Source organism: Alnus glutinosa, chromosome 12 (genome assembly GCF_958979055.1).
Source record: "Alnus glutinosa chromosome 12, dhAlnGlut1.1, whole genome shotgun sequence".
Classification (NCBI taxonomy): Eukaryota; Viridiplantae; Streptophyta; class Magnoliopsida; order Fagales; family Betulaceae; genus Alnus; species Alnus glutinosa.
Window position 1 is genome coordinate 23182518 of NC_084897.1, and position 21677 is coordinate 23204194.

Consider the following 21677-nt stretch of genomic DNA (forward strand, 5'->3'; position numbering starts at 1 on the left):
AATTAATTAGATCTCTTTATAACTGACAAGACTCTCTACGTGACATTAATTGTAATTAAATATGAAAAAAAATAATAGTACCCAAGACATCACTTAAAAAGGTAGTAGGATCATTTCTAATTTAAAATGAATTGGAAATGATTCAGTATCTTATCGTCTAGAGGTATTTTAGTAAAAATAAATAAAAATGAAAGAACAAAAATATTCATAAATTTTAAGGAACTGAATACTCTTTGTGTTCAAATTAATTAGAGATGATTCGTTTCCTTGAAAAATAAAAAGAAAAAAAAAAAGAAAAAAGAAAAGGAAAAAGAAGAAAATTATCAATTCACCATGCACCCACGAGCTCTAGATACATCACGCAGCACTAAAAACCTAGTCAAGACAAAAGGCACACATCCTTTGTCCCCATCCAAAAGTGACCATAAATCACTATCCCCAAAAAGGTAAAAATCATTACCCAAAGCCACCGACCAACAACAACAACAATTTTCCCACAAGACCCCCGTGTCCCCCCCACAAAATTTTAAAAAACCCGAATTAGGATAATTTAAAATTATTTACTCAAAAGTGTAACCGAATAAGTAATTGAATAGTTCAATTCTTAATTTGTCAGGTGTATAACAATTATTGCCTGAATTTTCTACCCACACCTCTTCTCCCATCAAGAAGCAAACGAACGGTCACGATCATTCTATGACCCTCCACCTTGCCTAGTCTTCTTCCTCCTTCACTACCCGCCTTTAAATGGAGCCCTATTACAGTACATTTGCAGTACGATACAACGTAGAACACAGAATCTTTCTCTCCCTTACGCGCTTCCACGTCGTTTCTTTAACGTAATTTCTTGGGTTTTTGAATTTTGCACTTAAATTTGCTCTTAGGGAATGAAAACGTTTTCCAAATTTCTTGACCTGTATGCTTCTTGAGGAGCTCCGCGCAATGTGCCTGAGAAATCTGTGTTCTTTCTTCTTTGTGATTTTCTGAGATAAAAGTTTTGTACTGAATCTTTTTTTTTTTTTTTTTTGTTTTAAATCAGTGTTTTTGTTTTGCTGAAATATGAATTTAGGGTCCATTTTCTAAAGAAAGAATTCGATTCTTCTAGTATCAGATTTAGGCCTGTAAAAATTGATTTAAACGAATTTTAAGCGAAGTTAGATCCAAATTGTCGCTAAGCAAGGTGGTACTTGGCAAATCAATGTTGGTCAAACATGCCAAGCATTAGAGCTCCAGCTGCGAAGAAAACCACGACCCTTACAGTTAGTCTTTCTTTTTATGCCAATCAGAAACCATTACATTGCATTATTTTTGTCACGGCCTTCTTTCTTTCTTGATTGACAGTCTCTGATAAATTTTCGCCACAGGTTGCCGTAAAATGTAGGCCGTCAACGGAGAGAGAACGCGGCCGTGACATTGTCCGAGTGATCGACAATAAGGTGTGGTTGTGGTTTTTCTCTTTAACATTTTAGCTTTGCTTGAAGTTCTGTTGAATTAGCTGTGTAATTGATCGTTGGAGTAGAATTTATTAGTTAGTGTGGTGATTGGATTTGTAGGAGGTGCTTGTGTTGGATCCCGACTTGACGAAGGACTATCTTGATCGCATACAAAATCGAACAAAAGAAAAGAAATATTGTTTCGATCACGCATTTGGTCCTAATTGTACAAATGTGGTATGCTGCAATATTCATGTAGTTAGAGTTATATTCTTTTGTTCATTTTGATTAACAATGTGTATTCTTTTTGGCATTTTGATACAATATTCCATAGAAAGATGCGTGGTGATGATTACTTAGGTACAAATTTATTGTAAAGTAGTTCCATATTCGGAATAAATTCTGGATGTTGCACTCTGTTCACCTGCATTCCTAATCTGCCAATATCCATGAAAATTTTAAAGCATTAGAGCTTTTACATGTGCAAAGTGTTGAAAGCTTTGCAAGTTGGGATGGTTAGTCATAGGCCATACCAGCTTCTGTACAAAAGTATAGTTGCTATTTTTATTTTAATTATTTATTTTTATATGTTATTATCATCTATTTTTCTGACAATACTCTTCTATCCAGGATGTCTACAAAAAATGTATATCCTCTGTAATCTCGGGGGTTGTTCAAGGTCTGAACGCAACTGTATTTGCATATGGTTCAACTGGAAGGTACTAACGAGATATATTAATGGTTTTTTTAATTATCTATTTTTTCTCCTTTTATCTTGTTACCAGACAAGGCAACTTCCTTTTTCTTGGTCCGCACTGGAGTTTTTTTTCCCCTATTGGCAATAATAAGGCAAGCTATAATGTAGAGATTGGGTTTTCTAGGGCATGATTTAGGTTTGGCATCAAAGCATAGGGGTTAACTGCAAAGTTAGTCAAGGATTTGATTGGTCAACTTTGGGAAATATTTTATTGTTACTTTGAATTGTTTTTCTTCTTTTTGGTAAGTAAGAAAAATAAAAAGTGTTAGAACCATGCATGCACATTAAAGTTATTCAAAAGTATACCCCTAGAAAAAGTATTATGCTAATTTCTAGAATTTGAACAATTTGAAAACCAAAAGTAGAGCATTCTCTTCAGAAATTCAAGCACTCTTGAAATTTTCATATTTGGGAGTAGAGAAGTATTTCACTAGATATTCTAAATAGGATAGTATATAAGATTCACAAAGGCTTGATGGGGCACTGTGACCACTTTTCGTGCTTAATACCATACACATTTGCAGTTAATCCATAGAATTTCGATTATCTTGGAGCAGGTCATTGGCTGGCATAGAAGTATTTCTATTTTGCCTGCATTTGAGATCAAGAGTAGGCTTTAGTTATAAAAACAATTAGATTTTGGTCTCTTGGTCTCCAGTCACAGATTTTTTATTTCTCCATATCATATTCTTAAGGCATTCTTGGTCTATCTGTAGTAATGAGTATTTTATTCAACTTGTGAGCCTGTATGCTGCTCAGTGATGCACATTGGTTTTAAAGTTCATCATCATCGTTTATGGGCACCCTGAATGATGAAAGAGTTCATGTCAAAATCAACTTGCATTTCATTAGTCGGGGTTATCTCTTACTAGGGTTGCGCCCCTTTGTACTTATTAATGAATTGCATACTTATCAAAAAGTTCAACTTGCATTCATTTGAAATTTTGATCTTATATCTTTCTGTATTGTGATTTGTGCTCTCCATTTGTTAATTCTCTTTACAATTGAATTTCAACATTTTTTATTTGTATTTTTTTTTTATCTAGTGGTAAAACATATACAATGGTTGGGACTCAAGATGATCCTGGACTCATGGTTGTCAGTCTGCATACAATTTTTGATCTTATCAAATCAGACAAGAGCTCTGATGAATTCGAAGTCACTTGCTCCTACCTTGAAGTCTACAATGAAGTAGGGATTGCATTTTGATTAAAATATTGACTTATTTATATTGCTCATGTTCTTTCAAAGTTGTTTGACTTTTTTGATTTCTAATAAATTTAGGTTATCTACGATTTGCTCGAAAAATCATCTGGTCATTTGGAGCTTAGAGAGGATCCCGAGCAGGGAATTATTGTTGCTGGGCTGAGATGTATCAAGGTTCAGTGTTGTTCCCCCCCACCCAATCTATTTTGCTGGGTGTATTAATTGGAATTACTGGTTTTGGTATATTTCATCTGAGTGATGCTTGACGTGCAAGGTGCAAAACTTGAATGCATCACTGAAGTGTGGCTAATTCTCTTGGTGACTTGTATACTCTCTTTATGTTAAATATGATTCCAGCACTTAGCAATGATTGAGTGGGTTTTTGGGCTTTAGCCTACAACTAACAAAGTCATAAAAACAGATTCCTGTGGGCCAGGGTTGGGGTACAAAATGGCAAAAATGGTTCATGTATATATGAATCGAATATTGGGAAAGTATTGGGAAAGTTTTGTGCGGCATACATTTGCATACTTGTGAACCACCATTGTGAACATGTCAAAGTTTGAAAAGAATCAACAAAGGAGGCTTTTTAATCCGCATCACAGTTTTTTAAGGATTTATCCAAACTAATATAAGAAAGTTGCCATGATATCTTTGTTATCTTTAATAATTGAAAAATATCTCTGTTGCATGAGAAGTAACTCTATTCTACTACTGTTCTAAAATCTCAATAATTCTAGTAACTGAGAATTTGGATGTTCATGAGAACTGAATTTTGGTTGCAAGTATGGGAACCATTAATGTCTCTTAACCTTGGTCAAATTAACGGAATTTTAGAATATCTTGAATGACTTTCATTTTTTTTTTTTTTTCAATGGGCAAGTGGGATCTTTTTGTGTAATGGCTTCATCATAGAGAAGCTATTTTCTTTTTAATCAGTGTCTCCGGTAATGTAAATTAATGTTTCAATTTTATTCTGTTTTGCTTGTATATTTCAAGATCATATACTTTGACCTTATAGCCACTTATGGTTTGACTACCTATTCTTTTCTCTATCTGGTATGTTTTTGTTTGACTTTCTCCTTAAAACAATTCACTGATTCCTCTATTTTACTTTACTTTATCAATGTGCATTCTGGTCCTTGATGCAGCGTCTACTACGATCAGCATACCACCTATTAATCAGAGATTACTCTTGCTTCTGATTCAGGTTCACTCAGCTGATAAGATACTTGAACTTTTGAATTTGGGGAATGGTCGACGGAAAACAGAAAGCACAGAGGTTAATGCAACTTCGTCACGGTGAGTATGGATTATTGGAATTTCTTACTTGCTCTAAAAATATCATCCTCATTGTTGTCATTATTGGTTGTGTTGAGCATCCCCTCTCTTGTTTGCTGTTTGTGGATAGCCTACGAAGAACAGGTACTACCACTCTAACCCTATGTTAATACCCACTCCCCTGTTTCTTATTGGCTATTTGTACCCTATAAGGAACAGGTACTGCTGCTGCTTCTCCCAAAAATAATACAGCAACTTCACTGATGCCATAATTATTATTACCACCATCATGACTAACTTGACAAATTTATCACCTGTCACTTTACTACAACTGTGATCTTATCATCCCTACATTGAAATCTTTTACATGGAGCCCTATATCCTGTGCAACCTTTTCTCATGATCTCATGCAAAGTTGTTTCCGTGCAACCAGATCACATGCAGTTCTAGAGATTACTGTGAAAAGAAAACAGAGAAATAAGTATCGAAATCAAGTCCTGCGAGGAAAACTTGCACTTGTAGATCTTGCCGGCAGTGAACGAGCTTCTGAAACAAATAGTGGGGGCCAAAAGCTAAGAGATGGAGCGAATATCAACCGGTCACTTCTTGCTTTAGCAAACTGCATAAATGCATTGGGGAAACAGCAAAAGAAGGGTCTTGCTTATGTTCCTTACCGCAATAGGTATCTGATGGTACTCTTTTTTTTCTTTTTTCTTTTTTTCCGAGCAGGTATGATGGTACTTATTATAGCCTGAATTCGTCCCTGATATTGTAGCTAATGTACATGTTCTTGCAGCAAATTGACACGAATACTTAAAGATGGTCTGAGTGGTAATTCTCAAACTGTCATGGTTGCTACAGTTTCCCCTGCAGACATTCAGTATCATCACACTGTGAATACCTTGAAGTATGCTGACCGGGCAAAAGAAATAAAGACACACATTCAGGTGAGACTCGCAAATTTATCTGGGACATAGTTAATTTATAATTCTTGAAAGCATGAGCACTGTGGATCTCATTTATGCTTGAGGTGCTTTAACTGTTATTCACTTTGGATGATCATAATTCTGCTTGGAGGCAGCAATTCAGCTCTTCTAATATTATTGCTTTTAATAATCCTTGACCTTTTATTCTTTATGGTTTGGAGTAGCTTCTCTCTTGCATGGCATTGGAGTATGATCATTTTGTTGTTTGCTAATTGAATTGTCAATGCTTTACTTTCTACTCTGTCACAGCCAAACCTATCCTTCCTGTATGTTTCTGTATAGTTTCTACTTCGTTTATCAGGCTTAATTCAGATGCATATGTTCTCTTTTGGTGCTCTTTATCAGTTTATCACTGGCTGGACTCATACATCTTAGGCATTAATTGTTTCTTGGTTATAGAAGTTTCCATAACACCATTGTTTCTGTGCAGAAAAACATTGGCACAGTAGATACCCATGTATTAGACTACCAACGGATGATTGACAGTCTTCAGGTAAGCTACTAAATGGAATTTTCTCTTATTTAAGGTAGCATGGTATATTTCTTGGCATATGACGTACTTGATTTTACAGATTGAGGTTTGCCGACTTAAAAAAGAACTAGCTGAAAAGGAATCACAGCTAAGTGTCAAACCTGCTGAAAAAGCTGCAGACGATGAGCTGTCTTGGTTGAATATATTGAGTCATGAAATCAGTGAAAATGTTCAGGAGCGAATAAACTTGCAGAAGGCATTATTTGAGCTCGAGGAAACTAACCTTCGTAACCGAACTGAACTCCAACATCTTGATGATGCTATTGCAAAACAACAGGTTAGATAGTGGCTTTTACCGTGCAGACTGTATTTTGTATATTCTGTACAATTTGGGCTTCTAATTTTTCTTGTCTACCCATAAATCTATCTCAAGGCTATGTCTGGGACTCTACAACAATATTTAGTGCTTATTTCTTCTGAGATCTGATGCCCCAAGCAATTCCTTAGAATGTAGAATATCACGCTTCACATTTCTAAATTGTCCACTAACAAAATCTTATTTTATGGTACCCAAAGACAGGCAACCTAGAGGTCTGAATGTCTGATTTACTGTTGTATCTCCATCCCAATCTTTTGTTGGTTTGCTTACCAAACCAGGGTTGAATTTCTACATAGTTTACATCAACAATGGAGTACCTGTTTCTATGTCACAGGCCATTGGAAAAGATGGAGCAGTTGTGGATGCTTTAAGAGCAAGACGGCAAGTCATTCTAGATAATGTCCGTGACAATGACGAAGCTGGTGTCAATTACCAAAAGGTAGTGATCCATGTACTAGGGCTCATAAGAATTACATTTTGTGAATCTTCTTACCATATTAACAATTTTAGTATTTGCAGGAAATCGAATCAAATGAGAAGCATCGATGCCAACTCCAAGATATGATCGAGGAAGCCATTAGTAACAATGGCAACAAAACTTACTTGCGCATTCTCAGTCAATACAGGATCCTGGTGAGTAGATATAAGTAGGATTCAATCTACTCATCTTGAAATTAGCTGTTATGAACTCATCTTGAAATTAGCTGTTATGATTGTAGAAAGCTTGATACTGGTGCCTGGATCCATTTGACTAATGTAGGGTACAAAGAGATTCTAAAGGAATTCTTTGTTTTACTGAACAAAACTTGGGGAGGGGATTTTCTGAACTTAAATATAAAAAATACTACCTAGTCTGTATTAATGACCTCAACTAAGAATCTAATGAACAGGTTTACTCTTGTCATGACAATCATTTGTCTTAAGCTGATATTGGTTACCTTCTGTTAGAGATGATGACTGCCAACTGCAATAATAAACATTGGTTCAGGAGGATCAAGTCGAAGATTTTGAAACCTTGTACTATCTCACAGGCTGTATATTTTCTTTTATAAACTTGCCTTTAGAGCCTCACGGTTCTGCTGTTCTGATGTAGGGAATGGCTAATACTGAGCTTCAGTTTGAAATGGCAATGAGGGATCAAGTCATCCACAACCAACGGGAAGCACTAAGAAACATGTGGAACTTGCTCATGGGATTGGGACTTGATGAGAGACAGATATTGGACCTTGCAGCCAAACAGGGAATAATGATTGAAGATTGGACAGTGACACCATATCTTGGTCTTTCTGACAAGAAGCAGTCACCAAATCCAGCTTCTGGCAGATTGGAACCCCTCGGATATTGTCCGTACACGGGGCAGTCGTTCTTGACAACATCTTGCATCTTCCAGCACTGTCAAGACTTTGGTTCAAGATCATTTTCCAGGGAGCACTTGGATTCAGCTTCTACTTTTTGCAGAGAGGAGCACCATTGCTCGTACTACTTAATGTCGCATGATCACTCCCCATCATCACATGTGAGGCTGAGGAGGAGTAGTGAGCATTGGGTTGGTGGTAGGCCAAGTCCATTTTTTGGCATTCTTATGAAACATCCTCAAAATTTGCGACATTCGTATCCAGAGATAAGAACTCATTCTTCTCCTTATGGTGAAAGCCACATGTCCTCTTCGTCTCACAGTGCTGATTTTGGCAATCAGCATAAGGTAAGGAAGCCAAATATTATAATTGTGGACATGCTTCCTGGAGCTTGTCATGTAGCTATCAGATAGAACTATAGAGAGGCATTCTTAACTCTGAGTGAAAGTTGTGTTGTTCTTAGTCCTTGTTTCTCATGAGCTTTGTTAGTGTACTTGGTCGTAGATTATCCTTTCTTCTGTCACCTCTTAGACATCTCAGCTAATAGACTTAAACAATTTCCTTGGTATCACATTCATTTCTTTTAATAATTTTTTATTTATTAAAAAAGAAGAAGGAGAACATGGTGTGCTTTACAAAATTGATCTGTCTAGACTCCTATTGGAGAAGAAACATGGGAAAAAGAAATTCATATGCAGAACCATTAAATTGTTCTCTTTAACCAGATTGCTTGCGATGATATTACTCAAAAGAGTCAATTCTCAATAGGCATCTTCTTTACCCCACAGGCATTTGGATTTAAATGTTCTGGTTGTGTAAATAGTCTACAAGAGAAACTTCAAATTGGATTACCATCAAATGATCATTTGGAGAGTTTTGTTGACCTTCCAGATGACAATACTCTATGCACTTGAATAAGTTTTTCGTCCCATCGAGAGGTTAATATGCTTTTCTAAATGATGCATTTGTTTTTTAAGTACTCCGTCCTGTTCCTTTCAATATTAATTGCATGACTATTGTCTTTTGACCTCTGGTTAATTTTCTCCACAGGATGCATGGAATGCTACTATGTGGCAGCATTTATACGAGAGTCCTCATCTTGGAATAAGTAGCAGCCAAGAGTTGTACAAAGCAAAATTGATGGGCCATGGTGGGACAACTCAAGGCTTGTTTGGATGCAACCCACTCGAACAAGGCCCTGGTTTTCTCAGCTCAAATCGTATTTCTCAGAACACTAAATCCTCTAATATGTCCCCTTTGCCTTCATTTGCTTCTATGGGGCAGATTTCATTTGGTTCCCATAATCCCGGTACCTAAGGTCACCCTTCCAATTTTGTATGGTAGTATTTTTAATACTACTCCTTTTTCCACTTCCCCTGCCCATTTTTTCATTTTTTTTTTTCCTGCTAATGTACAGATATGTTGTAGACTTGTAGTGTTTGAGCATGCTCGCTTTTTAATACGTTTTCTCAGAATCTGCAGGCGAGTCTTTTTGGTTTCTTATCTGAAGAAAAGGGGGAGAAAAAAAGGATTCTGGGTTTTGTTGTGAATATAGTCCAGCACTAGGTAGTTGGTAGACTTTCTGACATGTCGACTTGCTTCCGCGACGTTGTTCCGATGCTCTGTAAATATTTGTGTACATTTATTGTCTACTTGGATTAATGAAAAGTAGCAGTTCATAATTCTACCAATTTTATGTTAACTATGAATTTGATGGATTGAAATTTTTTAATCAGGTACCCTCCAAAGTTAGACAGGCAAGGTTTGGACAGGCAAGGGCAATGCCTTGTGCCACATGAATGGTGACACTCGCAATTATTATGTTAGATTTTTAGCTGTATCGGATTATAAATTAATTCAATCCCAAGAATATAAACCTAAGATGATTATTCCAATTATAAAGGGCTTTAAACTGTAACCACCCGTGCATGTTTTTGTGCTCGGAATGTCTCATCTGCATCTAGGAATGCATGTGCTTGTCAAGAGCTAAAAATGACGAAACAACAATTTCAACCTGAAGCCTGCTGGTATTGAGGAGTTTTAACTCCCCAGCGTTCATGGAAGGAGTATGACTACGTTGAAGTTGGTAAAAACTCCTGGTATTAGATGGGTTGATTGTTAATTAAATTTCTTCTCTTTTATTGTGAATATTTTCTAATTCTTTACTTGATATCATATCCTTAATTTTCGCACGTTTTTCTAGTTTTCTACTTTTATTTTTACTTGTCAAAAAACTTTATTCATTCAAAACTGTCTTAAGTTTTTCTTCATGGGTTTTAGAGAAAATTCTTCAAATCTATTTTATTATACTGATATTTGTTTTTGGAATATGCGATTCTTATGTATATTTTCAATAAATATAATTTATTAGATAAAAAAAAATAAAAAAAATCAATTTCATTTGGAGAAAAATTTGTCCCACAGCAAAAAGCTCCATTCCTTGGCCCTACCCGTAACCCTATAAATAAAAGAAAGAGTAATATTAAAAATTATATTTTTATTACACGTGCTGATGTAGGAATTACTCCAAGAATTTCTCTTTCCCTTCTCTCTCATTCGCTTTAACTCCCTCTCACGCTAAATCCGATTAAATCCTCTAAAACCCCTGAAGCTCTCCCCACATTCTTCAATCAACCTGTCAACCAAAAACCCCAAACTGACGATGACGACCGAACCCACTGAATCCTTCAAACCCTACACCCTCACCCAAACCCTAACCGGCCACAAGCGCCCCATCTCGGCCGTCAAATTCTCATCCAACGGCCGCCTCCTGGCCTCCTCCTCCGCCGACAAGACCCTCCGCACCTACTGCTTATCCAACTCCGATCCCACACTCTCTCCGCTCCAGGAGTTCCAGGGCCACGAGCAGGGCGTCTCTGACCTCGCATTCTCCTCCGACTCGCGCTTCCTTGTCTCGGCCTCCGACGACAAGACCCTCCGCCTCTGGGACGTCCAGACCGGCTCGCTCATCAAGACCCTCACGGGCCACACCAACTACGCCTTCTGCGTCAAATTCAACCCACAGTCCAACATCATTGTGTCCGGGTCCTTCGACGAGACCGTGCGCGTCTGGGATGTCAAGTCCGCCAAGTGCCTCAAGGTCCTGCCCGCCCACTCCGACCCCGTCACCGCCGTCGATTTCAACCGAGACGGTTCGTTGATCGTCTCCAGCAGCTACGATGGATTGTGCCGGATTTGGGACGCCGGTACCGGCCATTGCATGAAGACCCTGATCGACGACGAAAACCCGCCCGTTTCGTTCGTGAAGTTCTCGCCCAACGGGAAGTTTCTTCTTGTGGGCACTCTGGATAACACTTTGGTGAGTATTTGGCGTAAGGTTTTGATCTTGACTCAATGGCATTGCTATCTTTGTGTGTGTTGTTTAAACGAGGTTTGTCCTTCTACATGTTTGTTTAAATTCCGCAGTGAATAGAGAGAGGGTCTATAGGATAATATGGGAAAACAGCGGTGCTGCCTTGGAACAAAGTAAATTTAACTTCTTCTAGTTATGCTTCCTTCCAGTTCAGAGTCGTTCTTTGTGTTTCTTTAGGCATTGATCCTCAAAATCTTTCTTCTTTACCTTCGTATAGTATTGTTAAATTACTCATATGATCGCCAGAGTTCGCATGCATAGTTTCTATCTGTCTCTAATAGTAGTTTGGTCTCAATTATATCAGGAGAACTCCGCTTCTATGAAATATATAGTTAGTAGTATAATTAGCTGTCGGAATGAAGCCTAATATCTAGTAATTTTCCCCTAATTATAATACCTAAAAGTCACCATTAGATGAAGAATTAAAACAAAGACACTTTTGTAAGAAAATGAAACCATTGAATGACTTATTTTGATCACTTGCTTAGTGGGCTTCATGTAGATGTCTTTTACATGTGTACGGATTATGGAAGGGGCTTAGAACAAAAGCCTACAGTCCAAGATTTTTCCATAAGTATTTTAGTAAGAACTAAGGTTTATATGCAGTAAGCAACATGATGGATCATTTAAAGTTATAATGACAAAAAATCGTTTCTTTGTATTTGTGGGCTGTGTTTTTAAGTCAAGTTGTTCTATTTGGTACCGACCAGTTCTTTTCATGAATTGAGGGAGTCATGTGCTGTTGCAGAAGAATGTGATTCAGGCATTCAAACATACTTGTAAATAGTGTTTTAGTGCTCATTGTCCATAGAAGGCATTCCCTGTTTATGTCTGCCTTGCTAATTCATGCACCTTAAACTGGATGTTGGTCCGAAAAGGTTCTGCCTGTGAAACTGGGAAAACTTAAGAATTTTTCTGGTTTAGGACATCGATGTCTGTGATGTACTTTAAGTGCTGCCTTACTCCTACTTGGTTACATATACTCATAGATAGTCTCGGCCTGCAGTTCTGATTTGGAACCTTTCATAGCATTAGAAGGGATTTTCAATGTGCGGTGTGTGAAGCAATATAATCCACAAATAAGCAAGCTCCTCTAATGTTCTTGCATGTGCATGCATGACAAGCAGGACATATAAAGCAAAATTGTTGGCTTTGGATTTCATAAGGAGGTCAATTGTTACGTTGATGATGTTTTCATTGTCCAGTCTCCTTTGAGCAGCGGTTTCTATTCGTTTTCCTTTCATAGGCTCATATGTATTGTCTATGTTGTGTTCTGCAGAGGCTTTGGAACTATTCAACTGGGAAATTTTTGAAGACTTACACTGGTCATGCGAACTCCAAATACTGCATTTCGTCCACCTTCTCTGTAACAAATGGGAAGTATATTGTTAGTGGTTCTGAAGATAATTGTCTATACTTGTGGGAGCTTCAGACCAGGAAAATAGTTCAGAAATTGGAAGGTCACACCGACACTGTTGTATCAGTATCATGCCATCCCTCTGAGAACATGATTGCTTCTGGTTCACTTGGCAATGACAAAACCGTAAAGATCTGGACTCAGAAGAAAGATTGATTTGTGGATCCTGGACCGAGTCTGTGACATTTTTGCATCTGGGCCTCTGCCAAAGATCTTTGGAGGAAGACAGATTTGTTGTGTGGCTAAACCTCTTGCTTCTCTACAGAACCAGGCCCATTATGCTGCATGATAATTTTAGGTTGTAGGTCTATTTAATCAATGTATTTAAGAACTTCGCTTATTTGAGATCGGATTGAATTCTACCGTCCAAACCGTTTCTTGATATAACAAGGCCAAAAAATCATGTGAAAATGTTTAAATAAAGAATCTGCTAAGCATGCGAATGCCCATGAAGCACTGGGATTCCCTTTGCCGAATAAATGGCTTGGGAACAAAACCCACAAATTTTGCTATCTGTACTTTTTTTATTTCTTTTGCAAAAACACAGGACCGGCTCTTGGATTTGCAAACTCAGGCCAGAATATTAGAAGTCAGATACAGAGTACAATTTGTTTTTGAGTAGTGCATTGCTGATTTGTGTGAAAAGCGTGATGCAATTGTGTAAGCAAGAAGGGTATTTGATGGCGTGGAAAGTAATGATCAGGTATTGTGGACCTCGATTACATGGTGGTTAGCCTTGATGTCTAAAGAGATGTTGGGTAGCCAGATTAGACCCAACTGTTTTACTTATGTTATTGTTATTAGTGCGTGTCCAGGATTAGAAGAGGCATCTAGGATAAATGGGTTCTAAATTCCCCTGATTTTTTGGTCCATTCGCTCCCTAATGGTCTAAATAATGACGACCGAGTTTGCTCCCTTCTTGATCAGCAAACGGGATGGTGGAAGGAAAATGTGCTTGGAGAGTATTTTGATCCAGTGGAGGCAGATCGAATCAGCAATCTGGTTCCTAGTCCTTCGCTGCAGGAGGACCGCCTGATTTGGAGGGGCACAAAGCACGGCCACTTCTCTATGCGCAGTGCCTACATCCTAGAGGTAGAAAGGGGATGGCAGGGCAAAGGAGAGAGTTCTCATCATTAGGATCTCCAATGGTTTTGGAAGTACATATGGAGTTTGTCAATACCCCTGGTGGTGAAATTTTTTTTGTGGAAAGTGTGCAATACTATCCTTCCAACAAAGGTCAATCTACACCAGAGAGGGGCAGTGACGGATCCTCACTGTCCGTTTTGTCTGACCAATCTGGAAACCCCCTTCATATTCTGTGGTCGTGTCCCTCAGCGGTTGCTGTTTGGTAGGAGAGCTCTTGAAAAGTACAGAAGCTGTCCTTAGAGGCCGAGGATAGTTTGGGCTTCATCAAAGAATTAAAAGATAAACTGGAGGAGGAGTATTTTGGAGAGGTGCTAATAACTATGAGATTCATTTGGCTCCGAAGGAACTCCTATGTCTTTGGGAGCAACTTGGAGACCCCGAGCCAAGTGATTCAAAAAGTAAAAGGGGTGATGGTGGATTTGGAGGATGAATCTCAGAGAGAATGATCTGGAATTTCAATGACCTCTGATCCTTCCATTCCGAAATAGGTACGACCACCAGTGGGATTGTTGAGAGTGAATTGGGACGCAGCTCTTTGTATAGCAACGAAGTGGTTGGGGGTTGGAGTGGTGGTCTAGGATGATATGTGGGGGGGGGGGGGGGGGGGGGGGGGATGGCTCACTATGAGATTCGCTTCGAGATGGTTAAGCGGTTGCTCGGACGAATCTTGCAACTGCGGAAGCTTTGGCGGCGTGGGAAGCAGTTAAATTTTGTGATTCTCAGGGGTGGCAGCGGGTACTTATTGAAGGGGATGCACAGTCCATAGTGATGGCTTTACGCAAGAGGGGGCAGTGTTGGAGTCCGTATGGTCACTTGATAGATGACATCAAAGTTTTATTCCAAAGAGTTATCCCTTTGGAGATCAATCACATCAGTAGAGTAGCTAATATGGCTGCTCATTCGATGGCCAAAATGGCAGTGAATCAGGGCCTAGATATCATTTGGATGGGAGAGTGTCCTCCATGTTTCCCGAGCAAGTTTCAAACTTTTGATTCAATGAAGTTTTATTCTTCCTATCAAAAAAAAAAAAAAAAAAAAACGAAGAAGAAGCATCTAGGCAAGGTACATTTCGTCATCATGATGTTATTAGACTTCTGTTTGATATTAACAGTTTTGTTATCAGACTGGTATTACAAATATGGAAGATTAGATGAGGCTAAGAAACTCTATGTTGAGACTAGGAGATGGATATTCTTCTACTTAATTCTATGATTTACCACTATATGACTGCTTGCAATAACGCATGATTTCTTTTGTTCAAGAAAAATGAAAAGGGACTACGGCCGGGCTCCTTAGCTAAGATCATCAATGTGCAATGCTTGGTTGACCTCTGTGCAAGAAATGGATATCTAAGAAAAGCAAAGCAGTTGGAGGAAATGCCTTTCTGGTCCCAATTATGTAATGTGAAGTTTCTTTTTTAACTTCTTGCAAAGTTCATGGTGAAGTAAATGGCTGGAAATGAGCTTTTGAAGCCATGTAACGGTGCCCCACTCGTAACGCACACATATCTATGCAAGAGCTGGTGTATGGGCTGGAGTCGTTGGGGTGAAGGAAAAGTGCAGGATGGAGTTGGGTCGAATTAGCCAACAAAGGTCATATTTTCTCAGTTGGGAATGCAACCCACCCTCAGACCCCACGATTCTATTTAGAGTTGGAAAAGCTAAATTCGGAAATGAATCGGGCTGGGAATATGCCCAAACACATATACGAGTTATAAGATGAAGATGTTGATAAATTGTGGTCTATACAGGATTCAACTGTTGGTGAGCTTGATTAGCCAAGATTGATGAGCCAGAAAACATGATTTCTGATACTCAAAAGTAGCAGATTCTATTGAGAAAATCAGGCTATTAGCCCAAGGACCAGACTGGAAGAGTTTTTGTAAATACTGCTCGTCCCTACAATTTGGAATTTAACTAGCGTATGAAATTATTGTTATATCACCATCATCATCTTTGCCATTTATCTCTCATTTCAATTAAATATTTAATGTGTTCAGCCTCATTAATTAAACAGGAGGGACATAAATTTCCTACAAACTAATTTGTAAGAAATCTCATATAAACCATATTTAATATTGACATGTGTTCCTTAAATATAAATTAAATAATTAAATTGTGTTTTGCACGGGCAGCTAGAATGGAAGCCTCACTGGTGTTATATTCTTGTGTTCAAGTCCAGACTTACGCGATACCCGTAAAAAATGGTAAAACAAGAAAAATACTTGGAGTATTACGACGTTTTTTTATAATCTCTTTACAAACTGACGACAGTGACGTAATAATTCTCGATGATACTTATTACATTAGTGTCTAACTGATGTGACACTTATCATGTCGATTACATCAGCCACGTGACACTCACCACAAATTGACATGACGAATCTTTTGGTATAGGTAAAAAGTCCAGATTATAACAGTAGCACAATTATTATCGAGAATCCCAGCTCATGATGCCATCACTCTAGTAACAAAATCATGTTTTTTTTTTTTCTTTTAAGTGATCATGGGTACATTTTAAATATGAATGTTTAATCTTATAGAATCATGTTTAAAATATTGTCACATCGCCCAACTTTTTGTAAATACGAAAGTCTATTAATCTTATAGGGTTAATAGGACTCCTCTTACTTACATAAAACGTAGCTGACTATAACAGTAGCACAATTATTTAATCCAAGAAAACCGGAAGTAAGATTAATAAATATTCAAACTCTCCAAACTACTCTGTCAATGGATTCCAAAAGAATGAAATTCCAATTAAATATATGCCACGCCACACACACACACACACAGTTTTAACTGTTCATTGCGCATGTACTAAAGATCTACTTCAAAATAAAATAATTAATGGGGAGAATAATTCGAAAAATCAATACGTTCACGTCGTATCAAAAACTGTAACAAGAACTAATAAATAATTTAAACAGCAAGTGATATATAGTAATTACGTCAAGTGAACTAGATCTCAATCCGTACTACTGTGGTAGCCTGGCCACTTGTTTAAGAGAGATTTCATCGGACGAAGCGAAGGAACTATTGACACGAAATTCAATCTCAAAAATTGCCACAAAACGGGGAGCTGTGGCCTCAGACACCGAACAAGACAACGTCGTCGATCACCGAGAAAAAAGAAAAGAAAAACAAAATAGTAGTACGTACCTTGACTGCTTGCTTTTTGCTTCCTCGTGTTGGAATAGTACCGCTTCGATGTCCTAAATTTTCTTTATTGGATTCGCCAGCTTGTCCTGGAAATTCGCCAAGAAAACCAAACCACAGAGGGGATGACAATCTCAGTGCTCCATTCGTGGGGGATTAACCAATCAATCACTTGGATCCCAATTTCCATGTCCATATATGACTCGGTCAGTGGAATCCGCCAATATTTTTGCACATGTTTAAATTCAATTTCAATTGTATATATATATATTTTTTAATTAATTAAATACCGATTTGTTTTTTTGTTGCCTGGCAAGCATTGAGAGGATCAACGATTCGTGCATTTTCGTTAGGATAAGTTATAACGACAGTATTCTCCTGTACAACAACCAGATTGATTGACCTAATTAACTTAATTAATCTAATCTGCCACTGCCATTGTTGCCCGCATGCATTTTCGGAGTTTTTGATTTTTAGTCTTGTTTTTCCTGCATGCTATCAAAATATTAATACAGCCTGTCCGAAAACAAATTAAATACATAAATTCATAGCGGATTACAGCCAAGTTTTCTGTTTGCAGACCAGACCTTTCGTTGTCAATCCTGCGAACTGCTTTGACCTTAAATATCATTCATTGGATTATACAAAGATTAAAAGTAGTCCGAAGATCACGGAGGATATATCAATGGTGGTTGCTGCCTTTAATGTCTGTGGCTGTATACGTACTCGTATGCATTATATCCGGAAGATAATAATCGTATATGCAACATAAATAATAGAAAACTCCCAACCAATCAGCTATTCTGGAAAGTGGAAAGACATGTAATTTGACAAATCTAAAGCATTCATCATGCATCTTTGGATGACCCAAAAACTACGCATCGCGATCTTTAGCAATATGATAGAGTTTTATGGGATTCACTTGTCCTAATTAATACGTGGGGGATTGTTCGAAACTTGCTTGAACAGATGAGTCACATTAGTTGTCGGGATTGATTGATAGCAATTTGTGAAAATAAATAAACTCTAAATTTAAAAGTGTGTGATCAATTTGTGTAATAAAATATCTAAATGCGGAATTAAAATAAGAAAGATTTTTGTTAACGAAGTGAAAATTCAATTAAGAGAAAAACTACTCTAGGGTAGCTAAACCCAAGAAATCCATTATTCAAAAGTTAGTTACAAGGCAGTAATACTCACATAACTCAATGTAGCTAGTAGTCATACCTCTAACTCTGACACGTACTTATACGTGAACACCTCCCAACCAAGTCTCCTACCTAAAGGGGTCTTCAATTGACTCATTTAACTTAGAACTCCCCTCTAAGCTAGATTTCAAATGATCAAATCACACAAAGAAAAAATTCTTAGAGAGCTAACAAATCTCATAATTTATACCTAAACACATTCTCTAAGTACAATGAAATTCAGTACCGAATTCTGTATATAATACAAGCCTAAAGACCTCTATTTATAGGCTTTATAAGACATATTACAAAACTGATTCGGAGTTCTCTGGGCGGCATCCGAACCTAGACAGATGGCGTCCGGACGGCAAGCAGCAACCGATTTCTATTACGCGCTTCACGCGTTTCTTCATTAAACTTCAGTCTCCGCGTCCGGACGGTGTTGCATGTTGTCTTCATCAACCGTGTCTGCTGTGCCGTTCAAAATCTTCTCGAACATTGATGGGCGTCCGGACGTTTCTTTGGGCCGTCTGGACGACAACTAGGGAACTGACTTTGTTGAGTTGTAAACTGCGCAAAATCTTCTTGAACTCCGAAAATTGACTTCTAGATGCTTGTAACACTAATAGTACTTGTCATATTAAGGCATTTTCATAGTTGAGAAAATATGCTCTAAACATTTTGTAAAACTCTGAATAATTACGGCGTTTCTATTTCATCAATACACTAATATGACAGTGATTTTGTAAACAAAATGTAGACAACAAAACTTAAAACAGTACTGATGAGTTGGCAATTTTTGTTTTTGGTTAGGATCGATACTGCATGTGATAGCTTTTGCGGTTGGTAATTAGGTGTAATAAGATTGTCTAATGCAATAGACAATTACCTCACGTAAGAGGGCATTCGGTATGGGCATTTGTTTGGATACTTGTTTAAACCGGCCGGTAAGGTTGAGTGCCCTATCACATGAGCCTGTCTATATACACCGACTTTTATCCCCTGCACTGCAATATACCTTAAGTATTGCAGGATCCCAATCCATTTTGGCTGAACATGGCTATAATACTTTTGCTAAGCTTGATTTTGATGTGACTGACTGGATGAATACAATTCTAACGAAAAAGAAATTTACATCATATTTTAATCCCTGGGCAATTAATTAATTTTTTTTTCAATTTTTTTCCTTTTATTATTATTTTTTTACAATTTGTTTTTATTTATTTAATTTAATTTATTTTTTTTTAATTTTGCGAGGTTATTCTTTCTTTCTTTTATTTTTCTTTTAAAAAAATATTTGGAGGATGGAGGTGTAAATTGTTAATTATTAAACGCTTTATCTGATATTGTTTGCTACTTGTTACTTGTTAGGATGTGTGTGTTGAAATGTTAATTAAGTGATTAAATTTATCTCTTTCTATTAGCATAAACTTTTAGGATAACTGATAATTTATTATGGTATATATTAGAGTTAAAGGTCGATCTTGAGTTCAAACTTTGACTCCATCATTTACTTCATTTTCAATTAAATATTTCACGAAATGATGAGTCTCATCTATTAAAAATGTAACTTGAGGTCATACGTAAGAGACAATAATAAAATATTAATTAGCTTAAACTTAAGATTTTAAGACATATGATAATTTATCAGTGCGTTTGAAATTAAAATAACAAAAAATCTCACATCCAAGATTCAGTCTATGATACAGAGTGATTGATTTTGATGGGCATAAAAATAACAAAATAATATCTAATTTCTCTAACTCGCCCTGCATCTGGAAAGGCATTATGATAACTAATTAAAATATAATGCAAAAGAGATCCCAAAATCCTATTAAAAAGTATGCAAATAGAAATGGACATATATATATATATATATATATATATATATATATATATATATATATATATATATATATATATATATATATATATATATATATATATATATATATATATATATTATCGTACAGCTAAATATCTATATATACTAAATGCAGCAAACAATCTTATCTATTAATTAATTCTTATTGCAGATTATGGAGAGCGTTACTAAATTTGAGACCTCCATATGATATTCAAATAGGTGACAAGAATTGCTTCTTCTTTTTTCTTTTTCTTTTTTAATGTCGGATTGCCCTTTTTTCTTTCTTTTCTTTTCTTCCAATAGACTCTTGGAGTTGATATATGGTTAATTAGACCACACACAATCGTAACAATAAAAGCAACAAAAAAAAAAAAAAAAAAAAATTCTATTTTGACTATCCATTTTTTCAGAACACTTGCATTTCATTGTCTATTTTAGTTATCCAATTTCAGAATTCTATTTAAATTTTATTTTTCTCAATAATTTCTTTATTCTTTCTCTATCAATCATATTTTTTAAAATAGGTCTTTTCCTAACTTAACGGTCAAATTTTGGAAATTCGGTCTTTTCTCTGCGGTCATATTTGTAAAAGTTTATCATTTTCTAGTGGTGATATATTCAAAATTTACATTTTTTTTTATCAGTCATTCTTAAAAATTTATCTTTTTCCTGATAGTTATATTTTTTAAAATTTGTCTTTTCTAATAATCATATTTTTAAAAACTGGTGTAGACAGTGAGAATATGCTTGAGAGAATAGAGGAGTGAGGAGAAAAGAGAGCAACTAAAAAAAAATGAGAAAAAAAAAAAGAAAAGATATATTTTTACGGTTACAATGGTCACCAAATTGCAACTCATCAAATTTGTCACAGGGCCAGTCGGCCAGAGACTTTTCCTCCTGCCATTAAAGATTCTTTCAGCATAAAAAATTGATTAGATACTTATGACTTTCTTAATTAATTAATCTTAACCTTGCTCAAAAACCAAAAGCTGACGAAAGTACCTTCTAAAGGGGAAAATAATGCAAAGGAAGCGGCACTCTCACTCCCCATTTTTCACTCGCCTTTAATTGAATTCTAAGACTCAGAATTTTAATGGAATTGTCCAAGTTGAATGCCCATGTGCTAAATATTAACTTCAAGGATCAATATGAAAGGAAGCCTATTTGTTTGTGTTGGAACAGTGGTTCATATGTCTTTGAATACAAAGAAGAGAGTACGAGTATAATGTCAGTTAACGGAAGTACATAGTATTTTGGAGTTTTTTATATCTGTCCGTACAGTAGGATTTTGTTATAAATATATTATACTGTACGTAATCCTAAATCATTAATTAAATATAACTGCACTCCTGTGAACGTAAATACATTGCCGAACTACGTAAATCTGTGTCTTGATTTTTTCTTGTTCTCTCTTTTCTATTCCATATTATTCATTATTGTTGTACGTGATAACAACAGTTTGATTATAGAAATTTTATTTTATTGTATTAAAACATATACGGTGGCCGGTCATTGAAAGTTTTAAATGATCGATGAGATAAAATATATATTATTAAATTTGTAAAAAGTAAAATTTAATCTTGACTAATAGGTTGCCTACAACTCCAGCCTCCCTGATTTTTCTTCTTTTCTTTGTAAGCATAAGGTGCACATGTTTTTC

The 21677-nt window shown here is 36.6% G+C and overlaps 2 protein-coding genes across 2 annotated transcripts; both read left to right on the plus strand.

The window, feature by feature from the left end:
• The first annotated feature begins 525 nt into the window (after positions 1 to 525).
• LOC133851073 (kinesin-like protein KIN-8B) lies at positions 526 to 9556 on the plus strand. The gene is made up of 15 exons (XM_062287377.1): positions 526 to 1259; positions 1365 to 1436; positions 1554 to 1670; positions 2064 to 2152; positions 3237 to 3381; positions 3475 to 3570; positions 4607 to 4698; positions 5111 to 5359; positions 5474 to 5624; positions 6094 to 6156; positions 6236 to 6472; positions 6849 to 6953; positions 7034 to 7147; positions 7608 to 8216; positions 8920 to 9556. Exons 1-15 carry the CDS (start codon positions 1212 to 1214, stop codon positions 9184 to 9186), a joined length of 2454 nt encoding a protein of 817 aa, XP_062143361.1. The 5' UTR covers positions 526 to 1211; the 3' UTR covers positions 9187 to 9556.
• Positions 9557 to 10399: 843 nt separating this feature from the next.
• On the plus strand, positions 10400 to 13030 carry LOC133883108 (COMPASS-like H3K4 histone methylase component WDR5A). Its single transcript, XM_062322318.1, has 2 exons — positions 10400 to 11188; positions 12522 to 13030. Exons 1-2 carry the CDS (start codon positions 10532 to 10534, stop codon positions 12813 to 12815), a joined length of 951 nt encoding a protein of 316 aa, XP_062178302.1. The 5' UTR covers positions 10400 to 10531; the 3' UTR covers positions 12816 to 13030.
• The last annotated feature ends 8647 nt before the right edge of the window (positions 13031 to 21677 follow it).

Excerpts from the sequence above, each read along its gene's own strand:
- LOC133883108 (XM_062322318.1), top strand. The coding sequence starts at position 10,532 with ATGACGACCGAACCCACTGAATCCTTCAAACCCTACACCCTCACCCAA. Across the intron at positions 11,189-12,521 it reads GCACTCTGGATAACACTTTG|AGGCTTTGGAACTATTCAAC; the intron begins GTGAGTATTTGG and ends TGTGTTCTGCAG.
- LOC133851073 (XM_062287377.1), top strand. The coding sequence starts at position 1,212 with ATGCCAAGCATTAGAGCTCCAGCTGCGAAGAAAACCACGACCCTTACA. Across the intron at positions 1,437-1,553 it reads TCCGAGTGATCGACAATAAG|GAGGTGCTTGTGTTGGATCC; the intron begins GTGTGGTTGTGG and ends TTGGATTTGTAG. Across the intron at positions 6,157-6,235 it reads GGATGATTGACAGTCTTCAG|ATTGAGGTTTGCCGACTTAA; the intron begins GTAAGCTACTAA and ends TTGATTTTACAG.